Here is a 23,446-nt window from a genome sequence, read left to right on the forward strand (position 1 = left end):
TGTTATATTAGTTATAATTATTTGGTATATAGTTATAAAATATATATATGTTATAATATATAATCATAGACATTGTATTAGTTATAAATAAAAGGTTAACTCCAGCTCTAAGGGCCTGGTCTTACTTGATTGGGCCCTTTTGTTAAAAGAATCATGACAGTGATCCTTATAAATCAGTAAACTCAAGAGAACTTCCCTTGTGTGAATAATAAGCACAGGAGTAAAGAGGAAGGGTTCTAACCACCACATAGGCAGACTAGGAAAATTTGCAGCTCATACCATTTACTGCAAAAAAGATAAAAGAATTGGGTGGGGAGACCAGAGGAAATGAGTGTGAAAATTCCAGATGTCTTAAGCGTTCCATCGTAGAGGTGGGCTCCAGAGAACACTTGGGGGAACTCAGAGTGTCCGCGTCACTTCTAAGATGTGTTCGGTAGTCGGGATGCTTTCATACGCGTGGACATCTACAGCACAGAAAAGCGGGGCCTCTCTTACGGATCACATTGGCTTCCATACGAGTGCGGCTCATCCTCCGAGCGGTGTGCCTTCAGCCAGGCTGGCAGGGCCGGCCCTTACGGAAAGCCTCCCGCAGTGTCCCACGTGTGAGAGAGGGCTCGCTTTCTAGGAAGGCTCGCCTTGTTGGGTGGCAGAGGCCGAGGAGATAAAGCGCGCCTCCTCAGGACCAGGACGGGGAAGGAGAGGACGGCGGTTATTTGAGCCTATGGCTTCTTCAGGATGTGTTTCCCGCCACTAGCAGAGGTTCTATTTCTTTCGTGGTTTCTTGTGAGTTATGGACAAAAAGCATTGCAGCCACGGCTGGCCAGTCTTTTGGTGAGGACCTTCTCCAGACTTGACTAGCTTTTCTTTAGCTGGGATCACAGTCTCCTGCTGGGCTTGCCCTCAAAGCCTATTGGCCGCTTGGTCAAACATGCCAAATCCTGCACTCTGGTGAGCCACTCGCATACCACCAAGAGTGGGGCTTCATTGAAGGGGCAGAAAGGCAGATAACTGTAATCAAAAAGTAAAATAAGATAGAAACTGCCTTGTTCGCTATAGGAGGGGGTGATCTAGGAAATTTAAGTGGGAGAAATGACATGGTTTCCTGAAGGATGGGTAAACATTGTATAGGTTGTATTCATTCCCGGTGGAGGGGAAGGTGTGAGCAAAGATATGAAGGCAGGAAACAACAGAGTGTTTGGGGAAAACACCACGTTTTCCAGTCTGGCTAATCCATAGGGATGATTGTGGAAAGTAGTAGGTAATTAATATTAGGTAATGGTGAGATATTCAACCAAAGTGACTCCATAAATATAGAAACTTTAACCATTTTGAGAGCAAATATATTTATAATTCTGTATTGGATCTTGAGTTTACCTCCAAAATTCTCTGAGAAAAAATGTAGAATTGAATCCTAATGGGGAAAAAAGGTTCTTTTAGACTTGGAAACAAATCCAAAATATTACTGATATTGATCATGAACCAAAATCACAAAACTGAAAACCTAGAAGACCATAGAAATCACTAGTCCATCCTCCCCATCCCACATTTTAAAAATGAAATGACAGCCTAAAGAGTCTGTGATATTAGCTAAATCTAGCTAACTAGCTAGATCAATAACCTTTAATCCCAGACCCTTCCAGTCACTCTTTTTCCTTTGAGTGATATTTTAGATTGGCCCTCACTAATTTTTTTGAATTTCCATTTCAGTAGTAGGATTCAACCACAAGTTAAAAGAAATGAATTATTCATTAGTGACTGAATGAGGATTAAATTTCATCCCTAGATTGTAGCCATAAGCCAAACTGATATCCCTAGGTCATTCTCTAATATTTGTGAGTAATTCTGGCAAAGAATGACAAACCAATCTAATGGTTTGAGTTTTTTTTTTTAATAAAATGACCTCATTACAACTTAAACAGCATAATTAATTTCCTGATGAAGGAAAAGAAATCAGTTTTTTTAAAAGGTCTCTAGGGCTCCTCCTAACAAAACTTCTATTTGACCATCTAAATGGAATCCTCTAAAGTTCATCCCTTTCCATTCCTAAGAGACCAAGTCACTTATTAATAGAAGCCTCCCCCTCCCCCCCCAAACACTATTTCTGGTAAGAATGATGCAAGAAATTAAGGATACCGACAAGCCAAAGGAATTCTACATTCTAGTCATAAATGAAATGTAAAAACATCAACAGTAAGTTTTTGGCACGTGATTTCCCTGGCAGGGAAATAGACTGTCCAATGACTCCTTTGGTATGTACTTAGCATTGAGACTCAATAAATGTTAGCATTGAATTGAATGATGGTGGTGATCCCAACAACTAGGAAATGCATTTTGAACAAAGAGAAGTTCCTAAGTTCCAAAGCTGTAAGTAGCAAATTTCATGCACAGGGTAGCACCACCAAACACACCCCCAAATCAACTCTGTAATCCATAATGTGAAAATAATAAGAGGAACAAATTTTAAAAAGCAAATTATATTAAATGGGAGGAGAGTTTATCCCAATGACTCAAAGATGGATGCATTTGGCAGCTTTCTGCTTTAATGAGTTAATTTGTTAATGAAGTGGTAACTTCAGTATTTTTCTGAACTGCCAGAGAAGTGTAAACGTTAAACTTTAGTTCCCATACACTTTGGAGCCAAGATTGAACACTTAAAATAGACAGGGGAGTTCTGTTCAGTAAGGGAATCTGCACAATCTGTTCATGCAAAGACCTACAGTACCACTCAGATTGGAAAATAAGAACTTGAGAAGCCACTTCAGGAGAGAAAAAAGAAAGGGCAGAGGAAATACCTGTGGAACAACTTCAGATAGACAGGACACTATTTAAGGACATTCAGAAAGCGCCCTGAGTCTCTTGGTTTTGCAAAAGATCCTTAGCCTCAGAGTCATGAAAATAATATTAGCAAAAGTCTTAATGGTTGAGATCTTTGGAGATTTCTTGTGTAGGCTCTCCTAACTGAACTTGTTCTTGTTGTTTGTTTTGGTTTTTTGTTTTGGCCCCTTTCCCTACTCTACAGCAGTTCTAACCAAATTCTTTTACTTGGTAATGCCAGCAATCGGTGTCAAATTTCCTTCAAGATCATTGTTCTGCGGGGATCTCGCTGTATTGGGGCAGGCATCTGGCTTAGCAGTGGTCCATGCAGTATTCCTTCTGATCCTCCAGCTGTCCCAGGACTAGATCCTCAGCTGGGACAGAATTCTCAGAGAAAAGACTAGAAAGTCCCAGAATAGGGCATTCCTTCCAGCTGTGTGAGGTAGTAACAGAGAGCTGCCAGGAGCAGCCAGTGTGTGTGGCAGGACGCACAATGTAGCCATGGGCTTTATACTTCCCGAGAAGAGCATGTAACGGAAGAAGGTAGGTACAGCTTGCTTTTTCACCACTTTGGTAGTTCCTCTACTTGCCCCTCCTCTTCTCCCCCTTCAGTCACTGCCCTTCGATCTCTTCTCCGGGTACACCTACTATCTAGCCCGATATTGTTAAATGTCCGGCCTCTCCGAATACAAAGCTCTCTCCGTGCATGCTAGTGAAAACCAGAAAGTTAACTAGTTATAGTGAGTCGTGGAATATCAAAGACAAATATTTTCTCTCTCTGCTTTTTTTTCTGTTTTCTCTCGTTTTGTCTTTAACTCTTCCTTCCACAGACCACCCAGTAACATTGGAGGTGCGAGAAGAGATATGGGCAATGAAAAACAGGCCGGTCCAGTTGTATTTTTAGATCCCATTTCCACAAGCAAACCCCAAACCAAAGACCAGGTGGCTGAAAACGAGTCAAGTCAACCCAAGGAGGATGAAGATGGAAACAAGCAAGAATGCAAAGAAGACAGAGTTGAGAAAATCAAAGAGACAGACAGTTCCAACTGCTAATTTATGAGCCAAAAGGCTGCCATTTTTGGAAGTCCTTTTCAATAAGCACATGATGAAATTGGGTGTATTGTCAAGGGCAAAGAATCCTGTACTTATACATGTATCCAAGAATTTAGATTCTATCCTAACGCCCCATTGTATGTAGTTTAGCTATACACATTAGTAAGTTCTAGAGCAACACAGATTTCAAGTCAGTTTGGGTTTTGGTCTTTCTGTGTTTCATAGGGATAAGGTTTTTCCTAGCTGTTTTTTTTGTTCATTGTCATTTCTTTCCAAGGGTTAAAAAAAAATCCATTTTTAAATGATGTGCTAACCATGCATCCTATCTAGTAAGAAAGAAAATGATGGCACTTACTGAATAGATTGCCCACATGAATTAACTTTTGATATATCACGCATTGTAAATGTTTTATATTTATGTCCATACTGTACTCCAACACAGCCCTGACGTCTAGCAGTTTGGGGCAACTTGACAAGCCCCAAAGACGTCTCTTTCTGTTCGTACCTAACCGTCTTCCGGGGGAATGACGTAACAGCAGCGATGAAATCACGACGGACACAAGCTCACTTTTGAGCTTTGCTGGAGCAGAATTTCCATCTTGACCTCCTGACATCTAACTGATGCTCCCTCAGCCAAAATGAACCCCAACAGAGTTATGGTTAGAGTGTGAGAACAGAAAATTCCAGCACTTGAAACATGCTAAGATTTCCCGTGAGAAGTTCTTCCGTGGGAATACACTCTCGCATGGGGCATGATGGCTGGAGCCGGGCAGGATCCAAACCTTGGAGTTCCATGCGGTGTGGACATTCTAAGCCATATACCGTGGTGATATGTGTATGATCATGTACTGATGTAACGGAAGTACCATACTTTATCACAGCTCTTATTTACAGTGAAACTGAGTGACAGGTACATAATTTTCCTGCCTCACTGCTAGTCTATATTACACAGGAGTTTTTTTTTTAAGGAACTTAAGTGGTAGGTATTCTCTAAAAATACAATATTTCAGGCCGCAGCAGTGAACAAACAGAAATGTAATCAGGGATTTTTTTTTAACTTGTGCAGCTTTTCAAACGTGATTGTTTCAAAATTGGTGTTTATTTAAAATAAGTGGTAATGTCTTTGAATGCACTGTAAGGTTTTTTTATGACAATGATTCAGTAATGGTAATTTAACTCTTCCAGCAAACGAATGGTTTGGTTTGGTTAGTTTTGCTCTGCATGCAGCTGTCAGGTGTTCCTCTCACCTAAGGGCAAAAGAAAATGATAAGTACTAATTGCAGTAGTTGTATTTTATTTTACTTTTGCACGTGTGCTACTAATAAGCAGGGATTGGCTGAGCTGGATAGACAATTTCCTAAACTTGAGGAGAGTTGTCTTTCTGTGATCTGATTGTACATGTACATTTCCATGTTTTTCTAGTAATAAATTTTAAACTTAGGTATGTTTCCTTACAGAGAATTAAAAAGGTGACACTTTACACCTGTGACTCACCCCATGGGGACTACCAACTGTTTTAAAAAGATTCTGAATCTGTACTTCCCTAACCTTTTTCTGCTCTGCTCTGACAAGCTATATGGCACCTCATCTCAACTTATTAAAAAGTATCAACAGTTTACCATTTTGTTATTTGCATTTTGAAAATGGTAGTGCGAGGCATTTTAGAGGATGAAATCCGGTACGTTTTTAAACAGTTGTTAAGATATACCCAGCTAACATGCATTAGAGAGAAACTCAGGATACAGCAAGCAACGTGATGGAAACCAGACGACTGACGACTTCAGGAGCCACCTTCAACTTGCCCCAAAGGGGAATGGCTGAGCTGGACCAGAGCACGGTTTCATCCTGTTTCCGTGGGGTTGGTTATAATGGCCTTTGGCATGGGATGCAGGTTATGTTTGGTTTTTGCTTTGTGACCGAGTTCTTCTTGCACCAGCGAGGAGTTCACTGGCCTCAGACCCAGTCTCACTGCAGGTTGGCATGGAAACTTTGACCCGCTCTGGGGGAGACCTGAAAGCCTCGTGGCCTCCCCCTCCTCAGGGGCTCGCTTACCATATTGATGCCAGACTTCACTTTATCCCTAGATTGCAGCTCAGACCCCTATCAGGCATGCATCCCTCCCCCAGCTGGCATATTTGTAATTTTGTGAAGAAAAACTTCCAACTTCCAGCCATTCAACTTAGAAAAAAAAACAAAATTCTCAGTTAAAAAAAAAGACATAAAAGACTTTATTCTGAAATGGTGTTCCCTAAGGTAACAGAACTTTCACACGTTCAGTGGCATTTCCTAAGAAGAAAAATGGTAAGAAATTTCTAATTGCACAATATAAAACACTGAATGAAATTCATCAAAACGATCTTGTCATTAGGACCTTCCTATATTTTGTTTAGCAACTTTAGCAAGTGCGTTGGTTTTAAAGTTTAGTAACTAATTTAATTAGTGGTAGCTAAAAGTTTATGCCCTTTTAAAAACACTTTCCTTCACCATCATGATAGGGTTTTTTAATTTTATTTTCTCATTCTTGTTTCCACGTTCACATTCTTAACAAGTTTCCCCTTTATCCAGATTTTGAGAAGCTTCTTTCAGCGTGTCTTCTGTGGTGGGCATCTGTTGTCCCCAGAAGCAGACTTGAACTTCTGAAGGTCCACAAAGCTCAGTGCTTACAACCTCAAGGAGTGATTAGCATTTCACCTTAAAAAATCTGGACATTTTTAACCATTGATGTCATACAGGGAGTTATTTGCCCTTACACGTGTTTAGGAAAGTTAGATCTCTTTCCCAGCTTTCAGAATGAACATTAATGCTTTTTTACAACGCTGAGCCACTCTTTTGTTGGCTCTCTTGATGCAGTTTAGAGTCAAAGCATGATAAATTTAGAATTGTTTGCCTGTGTTCTTTTGAACCAGAATGAGGCCTACGGGAGTTATTTTTTGGTGTTCTTGTTTCTAGCCAGGAGAAAATTTTCCCCCTTCTAATACAAATCTTGGTTTATTATTAGGGCTTTAAGTAGCCCATATTGTCACATTCAAAGCAATTTCAGATTATAACCCTATTGCATTTATAAGCCCTCCACCCCCATCTCATGCCTTTTGAAATTCTCATTAGCTAAGGAATTTCTGCCACCCTTAATGATAACAATCTCAGGTGGAAGTTAAATGGCAGTTTTTGTTGTAGCTGCTCACCAAATAATTCCTTCCTCCATTATTAATTTCCTTTTTAGAAGCAAAAGTGGGTAGGATATTATTAAAGTAAATATGGCATTAGTCAAATATCTAAAATTGGGGACCTTTTAAAAATGCATCAGGCAACAGTAAATTTTTCAAAGTTATTTCACAAAGCCTCGTTCAAATTACACTGATTCATTTTGTAAATCTAGAGGACTTAAGTAGTGTTTGCTTCACTGACAGACTTTAACATATAGTAGCTAATCATAATTAATGCTGGCATAAGTAACATACATTAGAGAAGGGATTGCTTTAGTTTTTCTCAAGAACTAATATTTCTCCAGGGCCAATTTTTTAAAAATAGCAAGTTTGCTTAGGTTTGGGGTTTTTTCCCCCCTTTCTCTTAATCTCTAAAATGTCTCTTTGATAATCTCTGAGGTATAATAGCCATCAACTTAAGAAAAGGTAAAAAACCCACTCAGGATCAATCATGTTTATATATGCACATCAGTGAGGACCATTCAGAAGTGGGGACTGTCTTAGAAAGTACCCCAACTTTCTGGAAGCCAGTGACTTTTTTGATGGACCTCATGACTCATTAGATTCATCATTTCAGGTGAATCCTTTCATGCCAGTTGGTTGCATTTTAGTCATTGGGGATCCACATCTGAGCTCATTATAATTAAGCTCTTAATGTAAGATCCTGGTCTGATGACCAGTTCTACGGTGTAACAGCTTTCCGTCTTTTGAGGTGTGGACCAATGTTATGCCTCCCAAAACTCCCAATCATATTCTTCCTTCTAGCCAGATGATTTTTTTTTTTTTGGCTTGAGGAAAATACAGCAAGCCTGTTCCCTATCTCGTTGATTGTGGATGAATGTCAGCAGAGATAGTGGCAGCCACAAACTATGATTTAGTTGTCCCAACCTACAGAGTGCTCAATTCTGAGAAAGACCATCCCTGAGCCAATTCCAAATCACAACTCTTAAGAGGACGCCCTCATCTATTATGAGGATTTCAAGTCCGTTCATCTTGGCCAGATCCTCGGCACGTGTGGCCAGCGTTTCTGGTATGTATCAGAAATGTAAACCCAACTAACATGATTTGTTCAAGGTTTTCAACTTAAAAAAATTATTTATTGCCAAATAGAAAATCAATAACTTATCATCATGATGCCCAAATCCCATAAGGCAGTTTGACCATATCTATCTACAAATGTGTCTGTGTAAACATTTTCCTGGCCCATCTATTGATTCATTCAGCAACTGTTGAAGTGCCAAGCACTGTGCTGAGAAATACAAAGACTACAAATAATCATGCTCCATTCCCTCGTGTAGCTTACAATCTAGCAAGAGGGATCTAAATAAGCAATATGTGTGGTACAGGAATGCTGCTGTGGGCTGGGTGCTAGTATGCATAGTCATCGGAAGGAAAGGTCATTTCTGGCATGGGCTGAAGAATTGGAAGGGGCTTCATGCCATTCTAGATGCTGCATGTAGGCACCTGCTGAGGAGGCAAAGAAACTGGCATCTTGTTTTCATCTTTTTCAAATCAGTTGCTTTCCAATCTATATGAAATGTTAACAGCATAAATGATTGGCATGAATCATTCCTAGAAAACTGGTGTTTATTCTCAGAAAATTTTTGATTTAAAAAAAAAGCAAATTCAACAGCAACCCCCCAAAAGTAAATTAGCAACATACCGGATAGTTTTGTGATTATGGTTATGCTTGGTGCACACACACCCACACACACACAAAAGCAAAAAGAAATGGGCTATTTCAGCCTACAAATGGATTCCCATAGTGTTAACTACTGAACAGAAAACAACAGGATTGGAATATGGCTCGGGGTGAGTCATCCCTTCTGCAATATGGCGAGTATGGAAAAAAAAAGTTGGTAGTGAGAATTTTTGGCAAATAGAAGTATTTTACTGCATAGTGAAAATAGACAAGTGAAGTTCAGTACAAAAACCAATCATTTATACAAGGTTTTGTCAATCCTCCTAACACGAGTAATCCGGATTTGTACTGGAACACTGCCATTAATCATAGAAGGTCCACATTATTTCATTGTTTCAGAGGTCACGGAGAAAGGAGGCGTGCCATGTGGGATCTCAGCATCCGTAGAAGACAAAGTAGCCCCAGGTGCTTCTGCCGCTTTTAGGGCTTCTTCTTCGAAGTCAATAAATGTTTGCCCTACACTCGGGACTAAAAAAGTAAAATCATTGAGTGATGCCTAATTCAAATGCTACTACCGTTAAAAAGGCTCATTTGCCACTTCTTAAATCTGTATGCATGTGACAAGTTAAAACATCACTTAATAGTCTTGGGACCCCAATCCTGAAGGATTTCAGACCCACTTAAGGCTGCGTTTTCTTTAGTCACACATTAACTGTGCAGGCACCCTATTCACTTTACAATACACCCTAATTCAGCAGGGTAGATTATCTGCTGCACAGCTGGACATTACTTGTGGATTATTTGCCAAGCCTGAGAAGGAAAGACAGCAACAGGGGACAAAGAATCAACCAGGAGGAAAAAGTAGTTTTGAAGGGGGATGCAAAATATTGGCTACTCTGAAACTAGTACTAAATCTATTTGCAAACTTTTCTGATCCCAAACATAGTCTGGATGGGGTGGGGAAGGCATGAACAATTGGGTAAGGGATATGTTTGTTTTTTTAATTGGGATTTCCTCCTTAGTAATAGTCTGGGTAGTTTGGGGAAGTACAAAATCATGGATGCCTTTACTTTTTCTTTTCAACATTCTGTGGGTCTCTTTCTCTGGCCAGTATCATGGGAAGGCCAGCTAGGCTACTAACTAATCTATTTCTTAATGCCAAGGAAACAACGTGGTGCCCTTGTTAATAGTGAGGTCCTATGAAGCCATTCACATGGATGCTCTCCCAGTGCATTGGACTAACAGCTTTTAAAATGTTTCAATAAGAACATATATTTCTAAAAATGACATCAAAAATTTGAAAAAAATAGGCAAGTATGATTATACCCATTTTATAAATGAGGATACATTCAGAGAGATTAAAGGACATATCCTGATCACAATAAAGATCAGCCTCAGCCCTCAAAACTCTTAGATTTAAAGCTGAAAGGGACCCCAAAGACCATCTAGTTCAACTCTTTATAGATGAAAAAACCAGGCTTGCTCAAGGTCACTCAGGAACTAAGCATGAAAAGCAAAATTTGAACCCAGGTCATCTGACTCCAAAGCCCTTTTCATTGTGCCTATATATGCTGTAGAAGCTGCCTCTATGTGATCAGGTAAGAAATGAAAAGAGGCGAAGAATACAGAAACACTTTCTGTGAAAAGTGGAAATTTGCCTCTTTGAAGAAATTGTTGCTTATTATAGATTTCAACCACCAATTACTGATATGTGCTATGAGAACTATGCTAGGAAAGATATAAAGTTTAAAAAGACAGGTTTCTTGCCTTAAAGGAGTTTCTAGTACAGTAGCAAGAGATAACATGCTCAAAAAACTATAATACTTGATAAATCAATAAAGATTCAAAGAAAATGCTATATAAGGTTCTAGAAGGAAAAAGTCATTGTGTGGCTCTGGGAAGAATTCTTAGAGGAACTGGTATTGAGTATGGCTTTAATGGATTGGCAGAGGAAGATTGAAAACATTCTAGGAATAAGAAATAGCAAAGGCAGAAAAGAAAGAAAATTGTGTAATAAGACGACTAAGTTCAGTTTGATTGCAGTAAAGGTGTAAAAAGCAGAAAGAAGCACGAGAATAAGGTGGGAAAGTAGGGTAGCACCAGATTTTTAGCATCTTGGCCAGCCCACTGACTTGTGAGATGGGGGAGGCTTAGGTTCCATAACAGATTCATCCAATAACCCTGTATAATTCTGGGCAAGTCACTTTAGCTCTCTCTGAGGTTACTTATGCTCAAAATTCAATGATTTTTTAAAAAAAATCAATGATTAACCATTTCCCCAATCTGGTCCTGATTGATTTTGTGTGACATGGGATGTTTCATGGTCAAATTATTGTTAAGCATGACAAAATGTATTATACTTTCAGTGGGTTTCTACTGATGTTTCTGTGTGCTGCATGTGTAGTTTAATTATCACCAGTAAAAGAAAAATGCTGATACCTTGAAGAGGAAACATTACATAAAATGGGAATTTTACAGCAGGAGTCATGAGTTCAGATTCAAGCCCTGTCAATTATTGGCTTAGTGTTCTTGGGAGCAAATCACTCACTACATTGCTGAGTCTCAACTCTGATAAAGCTATGAATAATCATATTTACACTACCTATCCCACAGTCTTGTGTGAGAATCAAATGAGATGATGTATCATTTGAATAGAGGCTACTCCCTAGGATGGGGTTTCAGAAAGGTAAATTTATCTCGATAGATAGATAGATAGATAGATAGATAGATAGATAGATAGATAGATAGATAGATAGATAGATAGATATAATTATTACATATGAAAAATAATTATGCCAAATCTTGAGGTTTTTTTACCTAAAAGTAAATGTTAGTTTCTCAATTTAAAAAATCACTAAAAAATTAAAAGGGACTTTTGAAAATGAGGAAATTTAGAGTGAAAAAAAAATGTATATATGTGTGTCTATATTCTCCTCTTCCCCCACCTCCCTACCTAAGGAGGCAGCTAATCCTTAGTTGAGTGACTTGCCTTTTCTCTTCTCATTGCTTTCTCTAATTCCTTTCCAAAAATAGCCCCTTTTAGGTGAATTATAGATTATTCAAACTAGAAGGCATTTCAGTGATTTTTTTCTAATCTAACTCTCATTTAGATTAGAAAACGGAAGGCTACAGAGATGAAGCAACTTGTCCTAGGGCACAGAACTAATTACTGGTAGGTAATGCCTCAATAAGTTTTAAAGCCTGGAAATCAATATATCCCTACTATCCTGTCCCCACGTCCTTTGCTTTCTCTTCTATTCTCATTATGGTGAGTTCTAGAAGCCTCTGCAGGTAATAGCAAAGCAGCATGTCCCAGGGCTACAAAACTGAAGGAGATTGGGAGGGATCCTGAAGCAGCTAGGTGGTACAGTGGATAGAGGGCTAGGCCTGAAGATAGGAAAATATCTTCCTGAGTTCAAATCTGGCCTCAGATACTTCTGAGTCGGGTGGCCCTGAGCAAGTCACTTAACTCTTTTTGCTTCTGTTTTTCATTTGTCAAATGAACAGAAGGAAATGGCAGACCACTCCAGTATCTTTGCCAAGAAAACCCCAAATAGGGTTGCAGAAGGTCAGGCACAACTGAATGATTAAGCAACAATAATATGGTAATCAGATCCTCTCTCAATATCAAGTCTAATAGTACTCTCCAGACCCAGAGATGGAGATGGGTAGGAAGGAAGGAGAGTGGATGAGGTGTAATGGGTTATTATTACCCAAAAAAGCAGAGAAGCAAGCTAGAATTCTTAAGGACAATGAATCCACCTTCTTTACCTTAAAACACTGTTTTGGGGTTTGTTGGCTCAGGCTCTAAAATCTTGGGCTAAATCACTTAGCTTCTCTTGACCTCAGTTTCCACCTCTGAAAAGTGAGGGGAATGGATAACATTTGTATGATAGAAAAGATGCTAAATTTAGGATCAGAAGACCTACTTTTCTACCTTATGCAAGCCACAATTTCTTTGCTTCAGTTTCTTCAAGATGGAGGCCAAGTCACCTTAACTTAAATTCTGGTTCTTTCAGGGCCTGAGGTTAGGCAAGTCATTTCTGGGTCTTCACCTTTTCCTCAGGGGAAAAAATGGAAGAATGGGACTAGATAACCTCTAAGACAAGGGTTCTAAACTGCTTTTGAGTCATGGACCCTGGTAGTAGTCTGGGAAAGCCTAATCAGAATCAGGTTTTTTAATGCAATGAATGAGAAATACATAAAAATACGCCAAAAAATACATACAATTGGAAAGGAAACTCGTGGCATCCTAATATAGCTATGAAAGTTCACAGACCCTGGATTAATAATCCATCAACTAGATGATCTCTAAGGTCTCTTTCAGCTCTAAAATCTTATAATCCAAAGTGAGTTTCCAAGAGAGAGGAGTGGTTGTTATCACATGCTGGAAGATTGGTGTAGCTTAATCTCTCTGCGTGATATAAAGGATGAGGTTGTAGGGTGCAATAAGCTTTTGAGGTGGTTTTTTTTTTTGGGGGGGGGTGTTTGTTTACAAGCCAGATGGAGGAAAGGAGAAATATGGCCTATAATCTGATCAATATGGTACATAAAGTCGCATTCGTTATATAAATATGTGAGCAACTATTATCATCATTACTGTGGCCAGTACTTTCTGCTACAGAGATATGCAAAAAATGTGTCTTCCTAAAGAAGATTCAATAGAATCTTTAGTCTTTTCCAGCCGAAACACTGAAATTAAACAAATAGGCATGTTAATACAATGAAATGGGCTTCCCCAAGAACTGCCAGCGGCACACCTGCCTAGAACTTCTGCCTGATGTGGGCAAACCTTTCAATGTAATGTGGCTGGGAACAAAAGGGAGGAGTGAGGATTCCAATCAATTAATTCTGCTGAAAAGCATCACGGAGTCTATTCAGCAATGAGGAGCCTGAGAATTTGAAACATTCAGGTAAATAGATCATCCATTAGGACGACAATATACATTGTGGTAAATGCCTTCCTAGTGTTTGTCAGCATCTATTTATATAGTCTTTGGATTCCCCGTCCCTCCTGCTGGGTGATTTCTATTCCCCCCCCTCCTCCCATCTTTTTACACAGATTCATTGCACTCTGAAAACAAAGCCAGAATAAAGCTCGTACCCAGTGTTCCGCCCTGGACGAGTTCTTCCTCTATAGCAAAAAGGCGGTTGTATTTAGTCATCCGCTCCCCGCGAGAAAGACCTCCCAACTTGAGAAAACGAACACCCAGTCCAACAGCCTGAGGGGGAAAGAGCAGAGGAATTCGACAATTTCATTTTAAGAAAAGGGAAGTCATTTGGGGAGACTTGTTCAATTTGGTGCCCTAATACCCCAAAGAAGTCTTCCCACAAGAGGCAAAGGAAACCTTGCCCATCCAGGCTGGCTGTTTACGCGGCCTTTTTCTCCTCTGCATTAGAAAAGGCGCCTTATTTACCAATGAGCCATTTGAGAAGGAGAAGAGCCCTAAATCTTATCACTGTTCATTAATCACTCCGCTAGGAACGCGTTTGCTACCACTGTAAACAACGCAGCCAGAGCCTTTCTCGCTTCCAGTTTAGGGACTAATGGAGCAGATGGATGTGTGAGCCATTTTCTCTAGACCACATTCTTTCTTTTCTTAAAAGTTCAAAGATTAGCTCTTCTCCAGAGGCAGCTTTCTGGGTGGAAGAAAGCCTGTTTCATAAAAGGTGCCACGACTTTCTCTCCCCAAGCCTGCATTTCCCTGAAATCCCGACCTGAGCAAAGGAGTGTTTTGGCAATTCTGCAATTGAACAGCTTTCGCCACTTACCAAATCCGCAAGGCTATCATCAGAAGATTCTCCCTCCGTACTGCCTAAGATGGCAATGCGTTTCTGACCTATAAGCAGAGAAATTGTTTATCTTCCATTGTTAACTTTTATAGATTTCACAGAAATAGGAGTCTCCTATGCACGATTATTCACGCTTCAGAGATGGACAGCATTGCTATAGAAAAATAACGGCAACTATTTGAATAGCTAAGTACCCCCTCATAAGAGAAACACTTATGCTTTCATTATGGACCGCTTTATCAATCGGATGCCTTTCGAATAACTCGCCAATGACCAACCTTCACAACTACAACTGACAGCATTATGTCGGGAGCCGTCTCTGCCTGGTTGGTAGCCTTCACACTTCACATTCCAGAAACTGGACCCTAGGGAGTTTAGCATCGTCTTAATGTCTGGGTAACAATAGGAATTGCTAGGGAAGCTACTTGGTGTAATTACGTTTGCAAAACTCCCTATTCAGGCATTTCAGCTCTAAACCCAGATGACCACTTGATAGGGATGTCAAAGAAGGGATTCCAGCTTCAGGTAAGGGTTGGGCTGGGCTAAGTGACCTCCAAGGGTTTCAACCAAGCTTAGGAGTCTACAGTCCTTTTGTAACGATGACAGTTTTTGATGTGAGGAATCCAAAGCACCTTACCACAGTTTGCTACAACCTTTTCTGCTAAGTTAAACTATTCAATCAGGAATTATGGATTGTGTTTTCCAAGGATGATTATAATTCACATTTGAACTGCTCTTTGGGCTTTTCAGAACACTTTCCTTATAGCAGCCCTGTGAAGTAGGTAATACACATATTAGTATCTTCCTTATAAAGTCTCTGTGAGATTATAGGACTTGTGATAATAGTATCTGAGGTGGGATCTGAACTCAGATCTCTAGTAGCATAGTGAGAAGAGCACAAGATTTGATATCCGAGGACATGAGTTCAAGACCCATCTCTGTCTCTTACTGCCTTGAACAAGTCACCTAAACTCTTTGGCCTCAGTTTCCCCATCTGCAAAATGAAGGGTTGGACTAGATGGATGGTAGGATCACTATCAGCTCTAGATCTATAACCCTATGATTCTATACAAATCCAACACATTCTGCATTCTGCCTTTCAGCATCACGTCTAAAAATTCTATGAATAATTACCTTAATTTTATTTGGTCTAGAACTGATTTAAAGGAGCTGAAGTAGGTCATAGAGCAATCAGGTGGTGAGGAGAGATAGAGAGAGATAATAAGAAAGAGTGTGAGAGAATAAGAGAAAGAAAAGAAGAGTGGGAAAAGTGAGAAAGAAATAGTGAAAGCAAAAGAGAAAGTGAGGGAAAGAATGAGTGAAAGTGAACATGAGAAAAAGTATGAAAGAGTGAGAAAGGGAGATAGGGAGAATATGAGAGACAGAGACAGAGACAGAGAAAGAGAGAAAGACACAGAAAGAGAATGTGTATGAGAGAGAGCTCATGGGTGTTAAAGTCCTTAAGGAAGGAAGGAAGGAAGGAAAAAGGCTCTATTTTACCTTTGTGAGATTTGGCTGTTATGTTTTACCCTTAAGGAATGAATTTGTAAAATAGTGATGCCTTAAATGCTCAGGAAAAATTCTTGTTGGCTCAGTTTAATTCTAAGATCTTGTCTTATATCAAAAAAAATCAAGCAAGTCATTATTAAGTACCTACTGTGTGGCAGGCACTAGGCTAAACACTGGCAAATATTCCCAATTTAAGATCAATCTGAAGTTTTTAACCTCCTACAAGATGTTATATTAAAAGATCTAATGAGAGGCAGAGTGTAGTGGATTTAGAGATGGTCTCAAAGCCTGATACCTAAATAATAGTATTAATTTGACTCTGCCTCCCATGATGCCTTAATCCTATCAGTGACTGTTTATTAGAAGACATTTCTCTGTACTCCATTTCCCATGAAAGCCAACATGCCTCTCTAATCACTGATAGTCATTCTGGGAGGTTATGTCAGATGTACACATCCCTATTATAGGAGTAAAGTGGTAAACCATTTTAAAACTTCAGCCTTAGAAATTCAAAGCCTCAAAAAAAAAATTCACAATGCATGGTAAATGAAAAAATGCAGTACTTAGCCCACCATTGATGGAAATGTCATTTTGACCGTTCACAAAGACTACCATCCTAATTCAGACCCTCACCATCCCTCACCTGTACTGCTGCAGTTTGATGCCCCTTTCTGGTCTCTTCCCCCTCCAATCTATTTCTTTCTTTCCCCCTTTATTTTTGTAAAAACTCTTACCTTCTGTCTGTTGAATCAATATCAAGTACTGGTTCCAAGGCAGAAGAGTGGGAAGAGGTAATTAGTTGGAATTAAGTGACTTGACCAAGGTCACATAACTAGGAAATATCTGAGGACAAATTTGAACCCAGGACTTCCTTTCTGCAGGTCTGGCTTTTTATCCACTGAGTCACCTAGCTTCCAGACTCCAGTTTGTTCTTCCCACAGCTATCTAAAACCAGAGCTGACCATATCACTCCACCGACTGTGAATTTGTGTTAAATTTACAGAATTTGAGAGTTGGAAGGGAGTTCTAAAACTAACCCAACCAACTCAACATTTGGGCATCACCAATTGTTAGCATTTTCTGGCATGAAGCCTAAATTTGCCTTTGTAGTAGCACCCATTGCACTTGGTTTTACCTTCTTATGCCAAACAAAACAAGCCTTATGTCTCTTGCATTTGGAAACCCTTTTCATACTGGAAGACAGCTATCCTTTTGCCTTGGGCAGCTAGGTGACTCAGTGGCTTGAGTGCTGGAACTGAAGTCTTCATCCCCCTGAGTTCAAATTTGGTCTAAGGTATTCACTAGCTGGGTGACTCTGGACAAGCCACTTAATCCTGTTTGCCTCTTTTCCTTCATCTTTAAAGTGAACTGGAGAAGGAAATGACAAACTACTTCAGTATCTGCCTTTTGGTCTCAAAGAATTGGACATAACTGAAAATGACTCCAGAACAACAAAAATCCTTTCCCCTACTCTTGTTTTCTCCTCTGGGATAACAGCTCCCTGTTGCCTTTAAGAGAAAATAGAGTCCTCAGTTTGGCATTTAAAGTCATTTAGTCTACCTTCCTAGGTTTATTTCACATCACTCCCTTTTGCCACCAAAATTATATTATATCACCATCAAAATGACGCATTTTCTGAGCCTGCCCCCACATTCTCCTTTGTTTTTTTAGAATCCCAAGTTTCTCTGTGAAGGCTCAGCTGGAATTCAGCTACAAGAAACTTTTCCTGAATTCCCTAAATGCTAAAGCTCTCTCCCTTCCTGAATGTATTTACTTTTCTGGTTAGATGAATGAGTGGCTTATTTATCCACCTATCCCTTTATTTATCTATTTACTTATTATTTAAATACTTATTCAGTTGTTCATCTAGCACTTAACTGTGCAAATCATTGGGCTAATGATATTAAACAGAAAAGACAAACTCTTTTTTCAAGGAGCTCACATCTAAAAGGGGAGACAACACATTGAAACATATGGTGTCTTTCAGCACCTGTAGAATGGGAGCTCTTTCAGGGCAGGAACTACTTTTCAGTTGCCTTTCTATCTCCTGAGTCTGTATACAGCAGGTGCTAGTTAAATACTTGTATCAAACTAACCAAAGCATGTGAATCCAGTGATTAACTTGAACATGACTTTCCTGAGTTAAACACCTCCTGGACTGTGGAAGTTTCTTTTCCCCTGGAAGTTTACTCAGTACTCCTACAAAGCTTGAGGTACTCAAGTCTGGGGGGTATTTGTATGACTAAAATTAAGTTCATGCAAACTCTTTCAAATCTATGTTCTTACTCACTCTCAATAAGCTTGGTGACTTCTGCCAAGTCAGACATAGTAGTTTGGTTTGTATGTTTTATGATTAGCCCGCTGCACTTAGGGGTGCTGAGGTTTTTTTCTTCTAGGAGCTTGGGGATGCTTTTGGCTGCAGTCCCTGCAATGATGTTACATCTGGAACCAAGAGCATTACAGATGCTGTCCCACTGTTCGCTGTCCTGTTCAGATATTTAAAGAAGCAAATAATTATTGACATTTACCCCAAGGAATCTAGGGAAAAAGTATGGCAAAAAAAATTGAGTGAAGTATTATTCATTTTAACAAATATGCCCCATTTTACGTTGGTCATACTGATATAATGGCTGCTAAAACAGTTGAAAACATTTATAGGGGCCTCATATGAGGGTCTGAAGACATTTGGTTCAGACTCAGAACTGGTCAGGCTGTAGGTGAAAAGCTATTATATTAATAAGAACGGAATGACCAACCCTGCCACTTCTACATGAACAAAAGCGGACAATCTTTCTCGCTCCTACAGCTTTAATCAGATATATTATCTCCATTGCCCTGGTAAGTAGGGGCCAGTTAGTAACATCTTGCAGAATGAGTGAGAAGATAATCTCCCTACAAAGAACTGGAAGAGCTACAAATCTAGCCTTCTCATTTTTGATAGTCTGTCACATTAACAAAGGAGGGAGGGATGGAGGGAGAGAGAGAGAGAGAGAGAGAGAGAGAGAGAGAGAGAGAGAGAGAGACAGAGAGAGAGAGAGACAGAGAGACAGAGAGACAGAGAGAGAGACAGATAGAGAGAGAGACAGAGAGACAGAGAGACAGAGAGAGAGACAGAGAGAGAGAGAGAGAGAGAGAGAGAGAGAGAGAGAGAGAGAGAGAGAGAGAGAGAGAGATAGCAGAGGAGAGTGTTGAGGGGCAGAGAGAGAAATTATTATTTCCAAACAAGATAAGGCATATCTTTATCTCTGCTATTTGTAAATGGGTTTGTTAAAGTCTTTTAAAAAAGTCGATACTCCAAAGTGCAGACTATAAACCCAAGGCCAACTCTCTTCCAAAGAATTTAACTGTGATATTAAACATTGAAGCAATGGGAATGGGGAGGGAAGAGCAGATACCATCTTTCTCAACAGTTAAAATATAGCACAATCTGGGGAAAGAAAAGGACACTTTAAGCTGGCAAATGGCACTCCAGAAGAAGCCAGAACAAATCCCTTCCCCCAAGAGCTCTATGCAAAGAAAATTTTGGTTGTGGTTTTCTTAAATCTTGTCCCATGGTTTTTAAATGCATAATGATACAAATTGGTGATTTTAATTTGGAAACAATTAGGAAAGCAGATTTCTCTTAAAAGTTTGGATCACTGAATAACAAATGACTCTTTTCCAAGGACTACTTTGAAACAAAGATAAATTTCACTATTTCAGACTATTTGTAATACAATTTCCATCTATATACATATTGTCCTAAAAGTCTTAGTGCATTTTAAAAGCTTTCATAACTTAATCATAAATTTATATTTTAAATAAAATTAAATATTAAATAAAGCTTAAAATTCACTAAACTTTTGGTGCATTATAGATAGTACATAAATATATATATATATATATATAACCAGCATAAAAATATTATCTAGTAAAAGTTGGAGTGTTGTGAAAAAAGCAATGGATATGGCCAGATTCATATCTTAGCTACATGATTTATTGACTTGTTCCAGACAAATCCCAGCTTCTAGGAGTCAGTTTCTTTATCTGTAAAATGGGAATGTTGGATGTCTCTAAAATCCTATCATCTTTCATTTTTCCTTTTGTGAGTAGATAAAATAAAAAATCAAACAGGAAGCTCTACTTCCTTAACATTAACATGTTTCTTCTATATGAGAAGTCATTGCTGAAAGGACTCTTGGTCTTCAGCGATGTTATAGGGATCTGGTCAATGGACCCCATTCTCAGAAATGACTGAACAACAAAATGATCTTACTTTATAATCATGAGTTAAGGAGTACCATCTTTCTTACCTCTTTCCTCACAGGATCAATTAATGCAGTAATTGAAGGGAATTTATTGATCAGTTCCACATATATATCAACCATTTCAGCTGGATTTTTGAATACTCCAGTCATTACTTCATACTTTCCTCTAGTCTGATGTGGAGAAGTAATAAAGTTAAAATAGAATGGGGATTATGGGTACTTTTTTCATGTTAAAGTTGTAATTTAAGAATATACAAAGGCGAACTATTATAATGCTCTATGGTTTACTCACAGAAATCTATGCAAGTATTATTACACCCATTTTACAGATAGGAAAACAGGCTTGTTCACATAACTTAATAAGTGACAAAACTAGAATTCAGCACCTAATCTTGCCCCTACATTATGATGTTTTCTTAATCAAATTCATAGAATCAAGGTAAGTCAACAAGCATTTATTATCTACCATGTCCCAAGCACTGTGCTGAACACTAAGGATAAAAAATACACCATCTCTGTCCTCAAAACTAACTGGGGAGTTGAAATGTAGACAACTATGAACAAACAAGTTATATCTAAGATAAATTGAAATTAATCTCAAAAGGAACACACTAGCTTTATGAGGAATAAAGAAAGAATTTTTGCAGAAGGTAGGATTTTAGCTGCATCCTGAAAGAAGCCATGAGATGATGATGAGGAAGAAGGGAGCTCCAGGTAAGGGCACCAGCCAGTGAAAATGCCCCAATTCTGGAGATGGACTGTCTTGTAAGAGGAACCACAAAGCCAGTGTCACTGGATTACAGAGCATGTGAAGGTAAGTAAGATATAAAAAAACCAGAAAGCTCAAGTAAAAATATTTCAAATTGTATTTATCTGAGAAAAAAAAAAAACACCTTCATATTTTATGTCAAATAGTAGCTATTAACATGGCCTTGGGGGAAAAAAGTTAATACTATTTAAAATGTTGGGCTGCTATGAGCCAGATTCACTTCCCCCTTAGGGTCCCAGGGATTTCTTCCCACATCTTTTAAAGGGAGTCTTACACATAGCGAGAAACCTTGGGGTACAGAGTGGGATGGGAAAATTACTTTGATTTAGGTTTTTTAAATGGTGCCAGATACCCAACTGTCTGGGTACAAGGATAATAAAATGAAATGAGCTCATGGAACAAGGGAACAACAGTGCAAACCCTGCCTACTCACAAAAGCCTAACTATAGAGATTAGTTTTTTAACCAACAATACGCAAACATGTTTGTCATTCTAGAAAGGTTATACTTCTGTTCTTAAGCAGCCTGAGATGTAAAATGACTTTGGGGTCCTTGAAATATTGAAAAATATGAAACAGATGCGGATGTATGTGGAGGATGAGGAATGCTGGATTCTAGTCCTAGCTCTATCTCTAACTTGCTATGTGACTAGGAAAATTGCCTGACTTCTCTGGGAATCATTTAGGAAATGATTGGGAAACATTTGTCAAAAGATGGGGTTGGATTAGATGATTCCTACAGCTCCTTCCAGCTCCAATGTACTATGATTTTTTATGAGAAATAGATTTATAGGAGCAGATTTCATGTCAGGCTCCAGAATACTGACCAAATTTTATATGTTTAGGCATGTATTTTTTTAAGAGGGGGTCTCCCCATCTCACCCAATATTATTTATGCAGGGGCTATTAATCAGCTGCGTATGATCAAATCAGTCAATCAGAAAGATTGATTATATACGTTTTATGTTCCAGGCACTGGCCACGCATCAAGAAGAAGCAAACCATAGTACCTTCCTTCAAGGCTTATTAAAATGGGGAAGAAAACATGAACATGATAGGCATATACGGGATATGACCAAATCAATACAAGGAACCTTAAAATGGAAGCCACTAGCAACTTGGGGTTACCTAGAAAGGTGGGGCTTGAGATGAGTCTTGAGGCCAGGGAGTCTAAGAGGCAGAATTAAGGAGGGAGAGAATTGTGAGCCGGGGAGAGCCAATGCAAAGGCACAGAGAAGAAGGAGTGTTCCATGTTAAGAACAGCAAGAAGGCCATTAAGGGCTATAATCCTACTGCAGAAATCCCCAGTATAATTTCCTTTTAGAAATTAATATGGTACTTTGAACAAGATGGAAACATAAACTTCATTTTAAAAAGCGCTGAAAGCCATATGAACCAGGAAGAACATTTAAGTGGTGGTGGTAATTTTGAATTCTGACCATATCAGGAGTTTGAAAAAAAAATAGAATTTTTAGTAAGAGGAATATTTTCCAGATGATTTGATAACATCATGTATGTGTATAAATAAATGTTTTGTTTTGTTTGAAATAAAGTTTGGCTTGACCATAGAGTGTGTATCTAGGAGTAATGTATGATAAAGCCAGAAAAGTAGATTGGTACCAATCTTTAAATGCCAAATAGGGAGATTATAGTTCCTTGAGTTTATTTAATAGGGGACCTGAGCTTTAGGAAAACCAATGGAAGCAGTGTAAACGATGGACTTGAGAGAGTAAGATCATTTCTAGAAAGTAATTAAAATAGTCCATGCAAGAAGTGATGAAGGCCTGATTTAGAGTGATGGCTAGGTGAGTTAAGAGCCTTAAGAAAATACCCAGAGTTAAAAGGCATAGTGTGGACAAAGATCCAATAAAGGAGACTGAAAAGGGGTAGCTGAGTAGGAGGAAAAACCAAAGTATCATAGACCAAATAAAATAAAGTAGGAAAGAGCATTGTCATGGAAAACCAGAAAAGAGAGAGTGTTCAAGAAGAGAGTGCAGTCAGCTGTGTCAGCTGTTACAGAGAGTTGGGTAGGAAGGTTGAGGAGTTAGGAAAGGCCATTAGATCCAGAAACTAAGACATCACCGGTAACTTTGGAGGAAGATCTTTCAGTCAAATAAAAAGAATGGAAGTCAGATTGCATAGGGTTCAAAAGAAAGTGAGAGAAGAAATGGAAGCAGCTAATGCAGATTTTTCAATGAGTTTACCTGAAAGGGGGATATGAGATAGAGGAAAAACAACTAGGGAAGATGGTTGGATCTAGTGAGTTTAGTGGGTTTTGCTTTGTTTTGTTTTTAAAGTATGGGGAAGACTTGAGTGCCTGTTGGATCAAAGTGTGTTGGAGGGGGAGAGAGAGAGAGAGAGAGAGAGAGAGAGAGAGAGAGAGAGAGAGAGAGAGAGAGAGAGAGAGAGAGAGAGAGA

The 23,446-nt window shown here is 39.1% G+C and overlaps 2 protein-coding genes across 5 annotated transcripts in view; one reads left to right on the top strand and one right to left on the bottom strand.

Annotated features, from left to right (window-relative positions):
• SHTN1 (shootin 1) overlaps nt 1-5,483 on the top strand; it is a 116,805-nt gene extending 111,322 nt beyond the window's left edge. For 2 of the 3 annotated variants that reach the window (XM_007478928.3, XM_007478932.3), the window contains one exon: nt 3,645-5,483. In XM_007478928.3, the coding sequence (XP_007478990.1) occupies nt 3,645-3,867 (223 nt within the window). In that variant the 3' untranslated portion in view covers nt 3,868-5,483. The other variant, XM_007478930.3, reaches the window with a different exon arrangement.
• Nucleotides 5,484-8,939: 3,456 nt separating this feature from the next.
• The window catches only part of ENO4 (enolase 4), a 32,478-nt gene continuing 17,971 nt past the window's right edge, over nt 8,940-23,446 (bottom strand). For both annotated transcript variants that reach the window (XM_007478933.2, XM_016428609.2), the window contains exons 10-14: nt 20,307-20,432; nt 18,305-18,500; nt 14,485-14,552; nt 13,817-13,934; nt 8,940-9,240 (exon numbers count right to left, since the gene is read on the bottom strand). In XM_007478933.2, the coding sequence (XP_007478995.1) occupies nt 9,095-9,240; nt 13,817-13,934; nt 14,485-14,552; nt 18,305-18,500; nt 20,307-20,432 (654 nt within the window). In that variant the 3' untranslated portion in view covers nt 8,940-9,094. The remainder of the gene's footprint in view (nt 9,241-13,816; nt 13,935-14,484; nt 14,553-18,304; nt 18,501-20,306; nt 20,433-23,446) is intronic.

Source organism: Monodelphis domestica, chromosome 1, assembly GCF_027887165.1.
Source record: "Monodelphis domestica isolate mMonDom1 chromosome 1, mMonDom1.pri, whole genome shotgun sequence".
NCBI classification, from domain to species: domain Eukaryota; kingdom Metazoa; phylum Chordata; class Mammalia; order Didelphimorphia; family Didelphidae; genus Monodelphis; species Monodelphis domestica.